The sequence below is a fragment of the Urocampus carinirostris genome, chromosome 6 (genome assembly GCF_059441175.1).
Source record: "Urocampus carinirostris isolate Australia breed hairy pipefish chromosome 6, RoL_Ucar_1.0, whole genome shotgun sequence".
In the NCBI taxonomy this organism is placed as follows: Eukaryota; Metazoa; Chordata; class Actinopteri; order Syngnathiformes; family Syngnathidae; genus Urocampus; species Urocampus carinirostris.
This window is the reverse complement of record NC_142354.1, coordinates 23,536,719-23,552,144: the sequence shown is the minus strand read 5'-3', so window position 1 is coordinate 23,552,144 and position 15,426 is coordinate 23,536,719. Positions and strand designations below refer to the sequence as shown.

The 15,426-nt window shown below is 40.1% G+C and overlaps 1 protein-coding gene across 2 annotated transcripts in view; it reads left to right on the top strand.

Moving 5' to 3' along the window:
* Window positions 1-2,081, top strand: part of gpr61l (G protein-coupled receptor 61-like) — a 3,564-nt gene extending 1,483 nt beyond the window's left edge. For both annotated transcript variants that reach the window (XM_088338359.1, XM_088338358.1), the window contains one exon: window positions 143-2,081. In XM_088338359.1, the coding sequence (XP_088194485.1) occupies window positions 198-1,490 (1,293 nt within the window). In that variant the 5' untranslated portion in view covers window positions 143-197 and the 3' untranslated portion in view covers window positions 1,491-2,081. The remainder of the gene's footprint in view (window positions 1-142) is intronic.
* The last annotated feature ends 13,345 nt before the right edge of the window (window positions 2,082-15,426 follow it).

Here is a 15,426-nt window from a genome sequence, read left to right as displayed (position 1 = left end):
TCTTGGGTGATTTGGGGTTGGTTTCAGGGTTAACATTTGATGGTAAGTTTAGAATGACTTTTTGATGTTGGCTGTTTGGTTTGGTGTACGGGATTAAGATGTTGGCCTGGATTGTGTTGAAAATTCTGTCTCTTGATTTCAGGATACCAAACCAACAAGACAGCCCCCATTCAACCAGATCACATAATGGAATAATAATGGCTGATACATCGGATCTCATGATTTCCTCTTTCCAAAATCAGCCGGAGCCAAATCTAACGACTGTCCCGTGGGAGCAACGTCCAACCGTCCCTTCAGATGTTGGAGTGGTCACAAGTTCTCAGTCACAGCTCAAAGACCTCTTCGGTTTGTTCTGCATGGTCACACTAAACCTCATCGCGTTGTTGGCCAACATCGGGGTGATGGTGGCCATTGCTCGGGCCCCCCACCTGAAGAGATTCGCTTTCGTGTGCCACCTTTGCGCCGTGGACCTGCTGTGTGCTGTTCTCCTGATGCCTCTTGGAATCATATCCAGCTCACCCTTCTTTGGTACTGTAGTGTTCACAGTTCTCGAGTGCCAGGTTTACCTCTTCCTCAACGTATTTCTTATCTGTTTATCCATTCTCACGGTCACGGCTATCAGCGTGGAGCGATACTTCTACATTGTGCACCCAATGCGTTATGAAGTCAAGATGAGCATTAATTTAGCTGTCACAGTCATGCTTGTTATATGGGTCAAATCTGTTCTCCTGGCCTTGTTCACACTGTTCGGATGGCCGGCGTATGGAAACCAGAGTTCAATCGCCGCGGCTCATTGCTCTCTCCATGCAAGCCACAGCCGTCTCAGAAGAGTTTTTGCAGTGCTCTACAGTGTTCTCTGCTTTTTGGTTCCTTCTGTCATCATCTTCGCCGTTTACTGCTCCGTGTACAAGGTGGCTCGTTCAGCTGCCTTGCAGCAAGTCCCCGCCGTCTCAACCTGGGCCACCCCAAACCTGGATAAGAACCGGTCGGGCTCTATCAGCAGTCAGGCTACCATGATCAACACAAACCGCTCTCTACCCCAGAGACTCTCCCCAGAGAGGGCGTTCAGTGGAGGCAAGGCAGCCCTAACCTTAGTGTTTATTGTGGGCCAGTTCCTGATTTGCTGGTTGCCCTACTTCATCTTCCACCTGCAAATGTCCCTGACTGGTTCAATGCGCAGCCCTGGAGACTTAGAAGAAGCAGTCAACTGGCTGGCCTTCTCCTCATTTGCTGTCAATCCGTTTTTCTATGGTTTGCTCAACAGGCAGATCAGAGAGGAGCTGGTCAAGTTTCGGCGCTGCTGCCTGACCCAGCCTGTGGATTTTGTTGTTTCTAGTCATGAGGGCTCCCTTCAAGAAAACTTCCTCCAGTTTATTCAGAGAACCACCAGTTGTGCTGAAACTCCCACCAGCCGTGTCAATACCAGTCCCAGAAACACTTTGGATCACAGGGTCAAGATCCCGGGACAAATATCTGAAGACCGTACTTGAGCCATGTTTGACTGACATCTTTATGGATGAAACATTTTTCTAGGTTTTTCTTATGTTGAATTATCGAAGTATAGTCCAAGTGGTCCGTCATTTTTGGTGCTCTTTTTAAAATATCTGTCACTGAAGAGATATTCAATTAAGCTATGTGAAGTACTTGGTGGTTTCCATTGTAATAGTATAACTATGACAAGCTGTAGAAAGGCGCAACTCCGCCCTACCAATAAATTATGCCACCTTGCAGCTACTACTGCAACTTCCGTATTTAAGAAGCTCTAATGTTTCTTTGGCACAATATCGCTAAGTTCCTGGGTGCAGAAGATATGCTGATGGGTGTTAAATGTCATTTATCCCGGTCGCCATGGCATTTGAGTGAGCCAGTGACTCACCTAGCAACAAGATCTTCTCGGTTGGATATTTGTTTGAAATCTTGTTAGACTTATATTCTGACCCTGCAGGCACAACTCGTTACACTCCATATGTTGTCCACATGTGAAATGGGGTTAAATGAAAGCAGAAACAAGGCATGTTTATTATATAATCATAATGCATACAGTGAAGGACCAAATGGTGAATAAATAATGGAAATCATTACAGGGCTGTGATAATGCTCTTCGAGTGCCTACAAAGTGGTATTTTATGACTACTTCTGTTTGTATTAGTCTGTCAGTGAGGAAGACTCGATGGTTTATCCACAGCATGCCAAACACATGATTCCCTGTTACCAAGATCTACACAGCAATATTTGTGGTATGTTATTATTTTTAAATTACTTTGTTGCATCAGGAGGTCTGGAAATTTAGTACAGACCTAGCTTACATGAAACTCTAGACACCAAACCCTAGTCCCCTGTATCAAATCAAAAAGTCATTCTAAACTTCCCATCAACCCTAAATCCAACCCCAAACTGCAAATTCAAACTTGAAACCTGAACTATGATTAACTCCAACCCTTATCTGACTTTTACTGCTAAATCCTTCCCCTAATCTGGATCCCAATTGATGTTAAATTTACCTTTTTCTGAATCTGGAACCCTCATACTGAATAACCCCTCCTCCCTTCGGACTATTTGTTTTCTTCATTTTTGTTTTTCATCATAATGGGATGAAAATATGTAATGCCCACCTCTTCAATATATTTGATAGAAATGCCGTCTATGGTTAAGATCTAATACAAAATTAAAACATTTTGACAGCACCACTGCCCCCTACTGTAGTGGTTTAGCAGTTATACTCATTTCTTGTGGATATAATGAACTGTATTTACTCTTTCCCAATCACATTGCAATAGTACACCATTGAGGTGTCTTGTTGGGGCTAACAAGGTACCTCAAAGGTGTTCTCTTAGATTACCGTGTCAAAGATGCTTTGTTTTGTAATTCTTCCTAATAGTGTCCTTTTAAGAAAATATTGATTCTGCAATGCAATCAAGTGACTGAATAAAGGTCGCTTGCTGGTTTGTGGAGACGTTGTACGCCTTAAAATAATCTAACCAGGTCAAATATTCCACTTTACCTTAAAAATGATGGTCGTTTTTGCCCTTTGAAATTAGTAAAGTCAATATTGTTTTTGTGTAGAAGACCATCTTGCATTTCTTGATTCCCCCAAAACACTCCTATTAGACCTCCGTGCTCTACTGCAAATTAACACTGAACACAATAGCCACCAGGGGGTACTATGCACTATCAAAACAATCCAGACAGGTTAGGATCAAATTAACCAATTTCTGATCATGTTAATTCAAACCATTTTTTTTTAAATTTGAGAAGTGTCAAATTTACTCAGGTATTGGGTTGGTCCATTTTAACCAAAACTCTGGCTCTTTTTTTTAGCTAAGTGGTTTTGTTGTTGAGTATATCAACTTAATAATATATTTGTTTTCTTGTATCTAAATTGATCAAGTGAATTGTCTTTAAAAAATGTTTCTTAAAGGGACAGTGTGTATTCGCCAGTGCCCCTTGGTAAACAAAACGTTGATTTAAATAAAAAGAAAAAAAATACATGAACTAGCATATAAAGTGTTCATAGGTCGAGAGATTAGTATATCTAGTTGCATAATATCAGCCCCATCTACAGGTAACTAAAAACCTCAAATAGGCTGGTTAAAAAGGGGTAGACAAAAAAATTGTTTTGATCACTTTGAGTCGCCATAGTTTCTATTTTTCCTTTTCCTTTGTAACACTTGTCTTCAGTTGCAACACACCATACAGCAACAACTAGTGATTAAATAATAAGCAATGGAAACACCTCAGTATGTAGCCTGCAACATATTGAACCAGTTCGTATGCGTACATGTACCTGGACATATAGATAATATACCGTAATTTCTGGGCTCTAAGGAGCACTTACATCCAGAAATCAGCTGCAAATTTATTCTGGTGTGCTGCCCATATTTGCATAATAATAGTCGTCACAGGAAGAGTGGTAAATTCTAGCCACCTAGCCAATAGAGTAATGGATAACATTGGAAAGGCTTGAGGTCACTTCTCACTTTCCCACTATTTTTTTTGTCCTGGTGCCCGATACAAATGCCAAAAACATGAGACAACAGAAAGTGATTTAAAATCAGTAGTAAAGTTTGTTTTACTTTGTCTTACTATAAAACTAAGCATTATAGGTGACTGTCGTTGTTGAATATGAGTGGTCAAATTACTTCCCACCATGCCTTTTGTCTTCAATCAATTCAGAATCTTGTGTGTTTTGTAGAGCCTTTGCGAATCCGCTATTAAGGACAGTTTTTCAGCGCTCCCCAACCTTTTCTGCACTAATGACCTGTTTAATGTCTAACTGTACCATGACCAAAAATAGTGTGATTATGGCATACAACGTAATGCCTTTTCATGTGCTGTCTATGTCCTTAATGGTTTTGCGAACAAAACCCGGTATTCCCCTAAAGTAATTAAGAATTGGATTCCATTACCTCCAATTATTTGCTATCAATCTATCTACCTTGGTCATATCCCTCAAGAGGGGTGACTGACAGCAAGACAAACACATACAATAACAAAGAAAATAAAAGGGAAAAAGTAGCAAAAAACAAACAAAAAATTTTTTGGACCATGGCCAACCCAAATGCCCAAACATCCAAACAAGTTAGGCACCTCGGCACCTAAGTTGGTCATGCTTTCGTCCCTCCAGATGAAACGGAACGCAAGAAAGCGGCCGTGACATCTGGTCAGGGTGACACAATATACTCTGTTTAACAGCAGGGCATGACAGCTTTCACTGGTTTACCCTTGCCGCATCATACATGTGCCCTGCCCATCCCTTAGAACGCACCCAAACATCCCACTATCCTTTTACAACACTTCTCCACTCATTTCTATCACCAACAATTATTTGCAATTGTGATTAATTATTTAATCCAGTTAAATTAAAGTGCACACATATGGTATTTACCTTTTATTAGTGCAACCCAAATATGTACTGTGGATTTACCTCTATGCACATTATAGTCTGGTGTACCTTATGTTTGAAAAACACATTTCATCATATCATGTAATACTTCATTTGTTTAATTATTTGCATAATTAGTAAGTGCGTGGTTTAGGCTTGAGATAGTCATGGGCGCGTTTTTATTCACCAAAGATTAATAAGAACCATTCATTGTCTGGTCAGTCACAGAGAAAGACTCCTATCATTCTCTTAATGTGTGAGTTTGACACTCAACTATATCGTCCGATGTAGGAATCTGCCACACTAAACTGTGTAAATTTGGAGGCCTGCCTCACTCTGATAAAAGAATGGATGTAACTCAACTTCTTGCGCTTAACTGAAAAGACCGAAATGTTAGTTATTGGTCCATCTAAATGCCCTGACTTGTTCTCCAAAACTGCACTGAACGTTGACAAATGTAATATCACCCAGAGTGATTCCGTTGAAAATGTAGGTGTTATATTTGACCTGATCTCTCCTTTCAAATACACGTTAAGAATATTACTAGAACAGCTTTTTTTCCATCTTCGCAACATTGCTAAAATTCACCCTATGCTGTCTCAGTCGCATGCAGAGATTATAATTCACGCGTTTGTTACCTTCCGTCTCGATTACTGTAATGCACTACTCTCCGGTCTCCCAAAGTCCAAAACCAGGGGCCTTCAGCTGGTACGAAATGCTGCAACGAGGCTTTTAACTAAGACAAGAAAGTTTGATCACATTACCCCGATTTTAGCTAACCTGCATTGGCTCTCTGTTAGCTTAAGATGTGATTTTAAGGTTCTGTTGGTAGTATACAAAATGCTGCATAGACTTGCTCCCTCATATCTTCGATTCTATAGCATATGAATAACCTATATTTTATGTTGACAATATTTGTGTATTATTTGCCCTCATTTTGTCATAATTGCCCTATTTGGAACACCTGTGGCGGCTTGATTGGCACCAACAGCCCGGACAAGCTGATTGGTGGCCACACCCTTCTTAAACCCCCGACTTCAGTTCAAACTTTGTCAGATCGTTGCTAGCTGTTGTGTTTCACTCAGTGAGCGTTCCCGTCCGACTCCGTCCCTGTTAAAACCTGTTTCCTGCCTGATTCCCGTTTTCGACCCGTCTCTGAACCTGACTACGCCTGTTCTGCCTGCCGCCTGCCTACGACCTCTATTACGAACTTGACATCGCCTCTGATCTCCAGCCCTGGTCAAGCGACTTGCCATTCCCGCCTGTCTTCTTCCGACACGGAAGTGTCACTCCCGCCTTGCTCTCTCCCGCTCTCCGCCAGTCCTCGGATCAAGCAATCAAGCAAGCCTTACTCTCACTCTCTTTCAATAAATCTGAGAAACGCATGCAATTGAGTCCTGTGTCCGTTCTGGTTTGTGACACATGTAGGTTTAGATCAGGGGGTGGAGTAATAATAGTCTGTGGTTTGCAATAATCTGTGGTCTGTGCAGCCCTTTGAGACTCTTTGTGATTAAGGGCTAGACAAATAAACATGACTTGACTTGGGTTCGCGTGGAGGATGATGAACAGATGACTAGCAAAGTTGTATTTGGACTTGAGGCCCATTTAGTTGTAGAGCACTCTTTCTTGTTTTTGACATGCTTTCCACGCCTCACCCAGACTGCCACCTCGTGAGACTGACTCTTCACTTTCACTTGAGTTATACCACGGATGAAAATGAGAAATCCTGCCCCACAGAAGTGATCTGCAGGCTGCATGGGTCAGAGATGCTGTTCATTTACTCAGACATTTGTATATTTGACATGCAGTAGACTGCTGACCCCAAGTGGGCTCAATCATGCATGCAATTGCTTACTCAACCAGGATGCATTTTAGATAACTGCAAGTGGTGGATTTTCAGTTTTGGATGAAAAAGGGCGTTGGTTAAAATTTATAATAAGGGTTTAAAGTTTGTATTCGGGTTCATACGCAGGGTCAAATTAAAATGTGAAACTCCAAACGGGGATTTTATAATAAGGTTTTAAAGAATGTTAAGGACAATAGTTATGTAGGGAAATGTGTTGGATTAGCAGTAAAACTTACTATGAATTTAAGTGGGATTGTCGTTATGGGTAATTATTGGATTAATAGCTATATGACGTCATAGTTAATAATAATAATAATAATTTCCTTTGTATTGTCATTCTTTGTAACAATGTACACAGAAAGAAATGTCTTATCGGCCCCATTGAAAAAAAAAGACCATATTGTATGGTTTTTGTTTTGTTTTTGCACATATATTTTGTTGTTTGTGTTGGTAAATTGTTGATGCTGTTTTTTGTGCGTGCTGTGCCTAAATAAAACCTCAATCAATCAACCAATACATACTTAGAACATAAAACCAAACAAGGCTAACTCATTTGATATAGCTTAGCCTTGTTTTCCTGATACTTTGATGTTCGAGGTAAATTCCCACGTGTGCCACTGCATTTGCTTTTATGGTAGAAGTAATACACCTCTGACACTGTCAAAGCCGAGCCTTATTATCTTCACGAAGACCCCTTTTGAACAGCTCTGTGCGTGATGTATTTCAGGAGAAGTAAAAGATTACAGCGTACGAACAGGAATTTGTCACATAGATGCTGAAGTTTGTTGAGGACGTGTTGATCATTATCATTCACTTTTGGGAAAACATGTCAAACAAACATTGCAGCCGTAAATAGAAACCCATTGTCATGTTTTCCATAGGACAATTAGTGAAGATATTCCAATTGGTGAACAGTATTCTATTCTCGGTAATAAACCGCTAATAAGCACAGTCACAGCAAGGCTTTGTTGTGGGAATGGCATGTTACTGTTGCCATGGTGTGGACACACAATACCACACATGAGGATATGAGAAATGGTCCGAAAGTCTTTAAATATAATATTAAAGCGAGCATTAGCACAATGCTGTACTGTACTGTGATTGATTGGGTTGTAAAAAGCCCCATTTGTTATTATCCATCATCTGCACCACTTATCAGTAGGGTCACTGGGGTGCAGGAGCCCATCCCAGCTATCTTCAGGCAGTGGCAGGGGACACCCTGAACTGGTTGCCAGCCAGTCACGGGGTACATAGAGACAGACAACTATTCCCTCGTTCCTTCACACCGTGGGACAATTTGGACCGGCCAATTAACCTGACATGTATGTCTTTAGAATTTGAGAAGAAACCGGAGTACCCACTCAGGCACGGGGAGAATATGCAAACTCCACACAGGGTAGCTGGACTTGAACCCGGAATCTCTATACCGTGGGCTGCGTGCTAACCACCCGCCGTGCCACCCATTTGTTCTTATGACGGATAATATTCTGGTCTCTGGAAAGGATAAAGAATGTGTATGTGTGTTAATAACCTGTACGCTCTGCTCTTCTGTTTGTATGATAATACCCTTTAAAGGGACATTGCGTATTTAGCAAATCCGTAGTGCAGTGGTTGGCACATTCGCCTAACAGGTGAAAGGTCCCCAGTCTGAGACTAGGTGGAAACATATGTTGTCTTGGAGAGGGATGGGCACCACCAAGCTGTACTTGCCCAAGACACACCACAGAAAATGGTGCCCCTTTGACCATAGTGGTTAACGGATCCAACCTCAGAACCAGTTGTAAAAAAGTATGTAAAGAAGTATTGATTTGAATGATAAGCAAACTACACAGACTTAAATATACGTGCATCTTTTTTAAACACTTCTTGGTCAAGAATATCTCATCTCATCTCATTAGCTACACCGCTTATCCTCAGTAGGGTCGCGGGGGTGCTGGAGCCCATCCCAGCCATCTCCGGGCAGTGGGCAGGGGACACCCTGAACTGGTTGCCAGCCAATCGCAGGGTCAAGAATATATATATATATTTTTTACAATAACATGACCCTGACCTAGTGGGGGCTGACATAATTGTCCGTCACCTTGCTGTTCCGGGTACACCCAGAAAAACAATACACTACAAAATACAGTGACATCTAGTGGTCAAATATTATACAGTGCTCCCTTTATACACTTCTAAAAGGAGCAACAACACAATTATTGAATCCGATCGGGATGTAAAGGGTTACATTTATTCTTCTGATGGAAAATATTCATTTTTGGCAGAGGATAAAGAATATGCCTGTAACGGGCGTAATAATAACTTTTGTTTTATTGAAATTCCTGGTGAAATATGTGTTTAGTTTTTGGTAAGTGTCCTGCAATGATGAGTCCAATAGTGCCACCTGCTGGTATGGGGTAGGGTTTGGTTTTGGCTTCTGACATGTGACCGGGAGGCGGGGTTTGTTGGCAGTCTACAGAGAGAGATGCCAACGGTAAGACACATCTTTTGGTGCTCCACAAAAGAAGTTAATTTTAAACATTATAACCACAGCTGACAAATCTCTCAACATGCACAGTAATGTGATTGATGTTGTCAAGCTGTTTGGATTTATTTTGGTTTTGTTTCTGTTGTACTAAAATGTTAATTCCCCTTGTAGAGATCAAAGCAGCAGAGAAGCTAATGTTGTGACTCATTTCATTTGCAGGTAAATTGTACCCGTTTTTATACTCATTATTGTTCTTATTTCTATTTTCTCATATATATAAAGAGGATGATGTTGGTTAAATTTCAGACTAAATAAAACTATGTTGAATTCATTAAAAACGTAAATGTAAAAAAAAACACTGTACGATCTCTTGTTAAAAGTATCTTGTTAAAATGGATCTAAAATGTATTGTGATATTCTAAAATGTATTTTATGTAAATTGAAAAGAAAGCTCTTTGATATGCTTTTGGGCAGTCTACAGGGAGAGCTGCCAACGAGATCAAAGAGATCAAAGCCAGCAAAGAAGCTAATGTTGTGACTCATTTCATTTGCAGCAACTGTAATAAAAACCTCATCATCCAGTCCAGCGTGAATGTGGATCTTTGGTGGGACAGGTACACCGCGGTTACATGCCTGTGTACATTCGCCTTACACACAAAAAGTCCCCGGTTCGAGACCGACTGGAAACATATGTTGGCCTGCAGAAGGATGGCCGCCACCAGGCTGTACTTGCCCAAGATACACTGAAGGAACCTCCCCTCATCCTTAGTGGTTAAGGGATCCAACCAACCAACCATACGTAATGTCTATGCATTGCTCTTCTGTTTATTACCCTATAGGGATTTAGATACAACAAAATGCTTTGTATGACATTTTTTTCAACATTTGATAGCATTGTATTCACCTTATTTACAGAAATTATGTGAAATGTCTTCATTTTACAGTGTAATTTGACAGTCCACATTTTGTCTTTTGCTTCTTAAAATTCAAGTGAGGTCATTTAATTATTTTGCTTTTCCCTGGAAAGCTCTTCCCCCTGAGATTTGATCTAAAACCTCAGTGGAACTGTTTAAATCTAGGCTTAAAACACACTTCAATTCTATAGCTTATGGATGAATCTATATTTCATGTTGACAATATCTGTGTATTATTTGTTATTGCAACCTCCATTGCAGCTTGGTCATCCTGGAAGGGGGATTACATCATGTGCGGTCCCTTCTTGAAGTTTCTTCATTTTCCTTATTTTGAGTTTTTCCTTGCCCTCATGTAGGTTTTAGATCAGGGGATGGTGTAGTAATAGTCTGTGGTTTACAGTGATCTGTAGTCTGTGCAGCCCTTTGAGACTCTTTGTGATTAAGGGCGTCACAAATAAACATGACTTAACTTTACTTAAAAAGTAGTATTTTATCAATATATTGTGTTGTATTTTTTATTCATTTGTTTTATAACCACTTTTTCTCATTTATCAGGGCCCGGAGCCCATTGTAGTTAACTGTGAACAGGGGACACGCTAGACTGGGTGCAAACCAACCGTAGCACGTAGAGACTTTACACACTCATTCCTGTAGACAATCTTGAATCACCCACCGTTTGACCGGCCATGCATGTTGTTGGTATGTGGGAGGAAACCGGAGTGCCTAGGGAAAAGTCACGCAAAGCACAGGGAGCTGGTAGCTTGAATTGAACCCAGGAACTCTGAGCTGTGGGGCAGATGTGCGAATCAGTCACCATCATGCCGGCTTGAAAAATATTGTTTCTGCTACATATTCTTACTGTATTGATTCAGCGCATGATCCACTTTACTTCAAATTATATTTTGTCAAAAATGTGGCATGAAAAGAGCATTCTAAAACAAATTAAAGAACTATATATTAGAAAAACCTCTGTACTGGCAAATTTTATGTCATGATTGCCAATGTAGAGTACCTGTGCCCGCTCCTTTGGCGCAAACTGCCTTGGACTCTGATTGGCTCCCTGTCCCTATTCAAACCCACTCCTACCGGCCCCCTTTTGTCAGTCGGTCTGCGAACCTCAGTTAACACTAAGCAAGCCTTTTTTAACCCTTACTCATACCTGTTTTTTGCTCCAGTCTGTCCCCCGGCTTTGACACGTTTTTGGATACTGACCACGTCTACTCTCCCGTCCCAGCTTTCGACCTCTTTATGTCCCCGAGCACGTCTACTCTCCTTTCCTAGCTTACGAGTCGCTTACGACCCTGACCACGTTTTTGCTCTCCTGTCCCGGCTACTGACCTGTTTTTCCGCGTTCAGAGCAACCTGCTTCCCACGTCCAGCAATCACCAGATCGTGGTCGCAACCCTTTCTCTTTATTCTAATAAAACTTGTGAGAAACACAACGCAAGTGGTTCCTGCCTCCGTTCTGGTCTTGACATTTTCATTTGAAAAATAATCTTGCCACTATTGACTAATTATCTGAAATATGATCGATTGACTGAATTAGGCTCACCGTAATAAAAGAATAAAGATTAATTCTGAACGTTTGGAAAGCATCCACTTTACTTCAGATGATGTATTGTCGCCATCACGGGGACATTATTGGGAAAAGAAAGCGTAAAAATGTGTTTACCTTCCTTTAACACCTTGCTCCAGAGGACCCCAACTGGCTTTGGAACTTTGGAAGTTTTCATTTTCAGCTTCAGTTGTCGTTTCTAGTTTTAACTTTATTTTACTTTTAAGTTTTCTTTTTTGTTTCTAGTTTCTCATTGCTATTGTTATTATCATTGGTGTCTCAATGATATTTAGTGACTTGTAGGAATAAAACGTTAATAGAAGGGTACGACGATGATTAGTGTATAACATATGTGACCATTGTTATTATAATTGATATCCGTGAGGTTTTGTTATACTTAGACACAAAAGAGGAGCTATCTGTGAAATGTAATTATTAAAGCAAGATGAAGGGGTAGGGAAAATAAGCGTCTGCTTCTTACTACCCCTTTTGAAATATGTTAGGCTAACATTATTTTTGTAGTTGAGTCATTTTTTTGTCCTGTTTTTATTTTCTAATGTTCAGAATAAAGTTTTCATTCATTTGGACAGTTTCTTACTTTGTCACTTTATTTGTTTCGTTAGGCATTTTGTTTGTTTAGTGCCCACTTGTTTGTTTAGTAGTTTAGTCCTGATTTTGTTAATAAATTCTGTCCTTGTTTTGAGAACCTCCGCCTCCCCCACATGGTTCCATCATCCACAAACAAACCCTAACATGGAGAAATGCAACTTTGGGTGATTGAAGGCATCTTCCGTTTTGGTGTGAGTAACTCGATATTGAAAAATGTTTATGCCTGAATCCCTAAATCATTAAAATACCAGATTAATATAGATGCATGGACAGAAAAGAGGGAGGCAACTGTTTCTAGTTTGACCTTTTGTCAATTTTGTTTTGTTTCTAGTTTCTTTTTTGGACTTTTTCTCACTTTGTCACTTAATTCCTTGCATTGTTCCATTTCTGTTTTTGGTCTTTGATTTTCTGCTTTGTTTGTTCAAGCATTTTGTTATTAAGTGCCCAGTGTTTGTTACTGTGGTCCTGATTTTGTTAATAAATGCTATCTTTGTTTTGAGAACCTCCGCCTCCCCCACATGGGTCCATCATCCACAAACAAAACCTAACATGGAGAATTCCAACTTTGGGTGATAGACAGCATCTTCCATTCTTTTTTCGGTGCTTTATCAGTTCAGATCATTTTGTTGACATAATGGTTTTGAGAGAAACTCGACATCGAAAAATATTTGTGCAACTGTAATGTAGATTGGTCAAGCTCTTTTACGTACGTGTACAACATAATTGATGCGCAGGCTGAAAAGAGGTTGGCAACTGTTTAGCCAATCAGAATTCAGATCATGTCTGCAAAATCTCAAAATCGTGAAAACTAAACCATGGTACAGCAAGAGATGCTGAACTGTGGAAGAAAATCTTTGGTGTCATGACCACATCGCTGACTGGACTCAAGCATTGTGACAAAGCATCATATATGCTGTTAAGCCCTGCAAAGTAGCAATTTGAAGGGCCTGCATTATTTGACAGCTAAACACATCAGCCATTACAGACCAGCCACACCCTGTCTAAATTTAGGCTCGTCTTGCATGACGTGGGTCTGGGCTCGAATGGCCTCCCGCCGCCCCCCAGTGGAAGAGGCCGACCCACCTTCGCTCCCCCTGATCTATTTATGTCCGTCTCTCTCAACGCTGGCCTAATCGGGTGGGATCCATGCACTCTGATCCCATTCCTCTCTTCGTCTTACCGTTGATGCCACCTGGGAATGTAGGAGGCAAATAATAGTGCGTTCCCCTGTGCAATTTCCTTGAACTTGATAGCCAATAATCAACAATCCTTTTACTGGTTTCTTTTCCATGATTGCTTGCATCCACTACAACTTTTTTAAGGAGCGTAAAGGTCAATAGGCTTTCCTTATTCTATTATAGAAAGCTTAGTTATAGCAGCCACTGCATAATTGAAGACTAAAATGGCCACAATGTGTCTGCCTTCAGTGTGAAAACACAGGGCTGTAACATTGCATGTCTAATAGACTGTGTTGGACACGTTACTTTAAAGTAGTAATTATTTATAGTTACTACTTACAAAAAGTAACTGAGTTAGTAACTGAATTACTCCATAGTAAAAGTAGCTACCAGGGAAGGTAACTATTTCCGTTACTTAAAAAAAAAATGTTATATGTCAAAGAACTTGAAATGTTCTGAACAGTATCCAGGTCAATTGAATGGAGAACACACAGGTAGTTGTGTTATAGAAGCATGACATATTTATTGCACCTCACCAGCAACAGATCTATCCTATACTTGAAGTGCAACAACAATAAAAATGAAACAATATAATGAAATAACAATAGCATGAACATAAATATGTACAAAGACGTATGTAAAGACGCAAAAAAAACGTACGTAATCACATAAATATATTACAATACACAATAAACCGTAAGTAACACACTGCTTTTGACCGTCCGTAACGATCCAACCATCCATCCATCCATTATCTGCACCGCTTATCCTCAGTAGGAGCCCATCCCAGCAGTCTTCAGGCAGTGGGCAGGGGATACCTTTAACTGTTTGCCGGCCTCTCGTAGGGCACACAGAGATAGACAACTCACTCGCTCATTCACATCTAGTGACAATAAACCTGATATGCATGTTTTCGGAATGTGGGAGGAAACCGGAGTGCCCGGAAGGAACCCACACAAGCATGGGGAGAACATGCAAACTCCACACAGGAGGTTTGATCTCACAACCTCAGAACTGCCCCGTCCGTAACAATAATGGTGGAAATAATTAGTTAGACAACCCCATTACTAAAAAAACTATTTTTTTCCAAATGAACACATATTCCAGTAAAATATTAAAACATATATTGGGATCGACTTGCATCAGGATATGTCTGATATTGCTACCTCACTATCGTTGTTCTCATTCTGATAGAAAAAAACTGCAGAGTAAAACAATTGTGCTGTTTTGCACCTCATTGTTCCTTCACATTTCAGCACCCGCATTTTGTCATAAACATAATTGCCTAAGTCATTTTTTCTACTTTTGAGAGAAAAAAATACCAATGTCAAATATATTAGTTTGACAGAAATGCTGTAATTTTAGTTATCTGCAAAATGATTGATTGACCGACTTGGGCACTTGTATGGATTATGCAGCTTTCTATGGGAAGTTGATTTAGGCAAAAATCTCGATTTGGCCAAAAAGTGAGTAAAGTGAGTTAGTGTGACTTTATAGGCTCGGTTTATTATTATATTTTTGTCATTGTTTCATTGATAAATGTTCAGGGATATTCAGGGATGTCTATTTTCCATGGCTTTCTCTCTTTTTTCTTAGATAATAAGATGAAAAATAAAACATTTTTGAGTAAATGCTTTGAAACCCCATCAAATGTCATAGGTAGATTAAATCAACATTATTTAGTTTTGATTCCAAAGTATTTATCATTTTATCAATTTTACACATCCCATTAACCCGTTCTTGGGTGGGGATCGGAAAGTATAATTGCCGTTTGAAGGGATATATGGTAAACCTATGGTAATTAGCTATTGCGTTCTAAAGCCCGGAATAAAATCATTAAAATACCTAAATAAAATTTAGTAAGTACTCCTTGCGTGTAATATATGTGCAAATGATTAAATATAATTTTTATTCATAGGTGCCACAAATTCAAGTGTAATTCTTGCAGCGACGGGGAGGCAAGTGGCACAGCCTC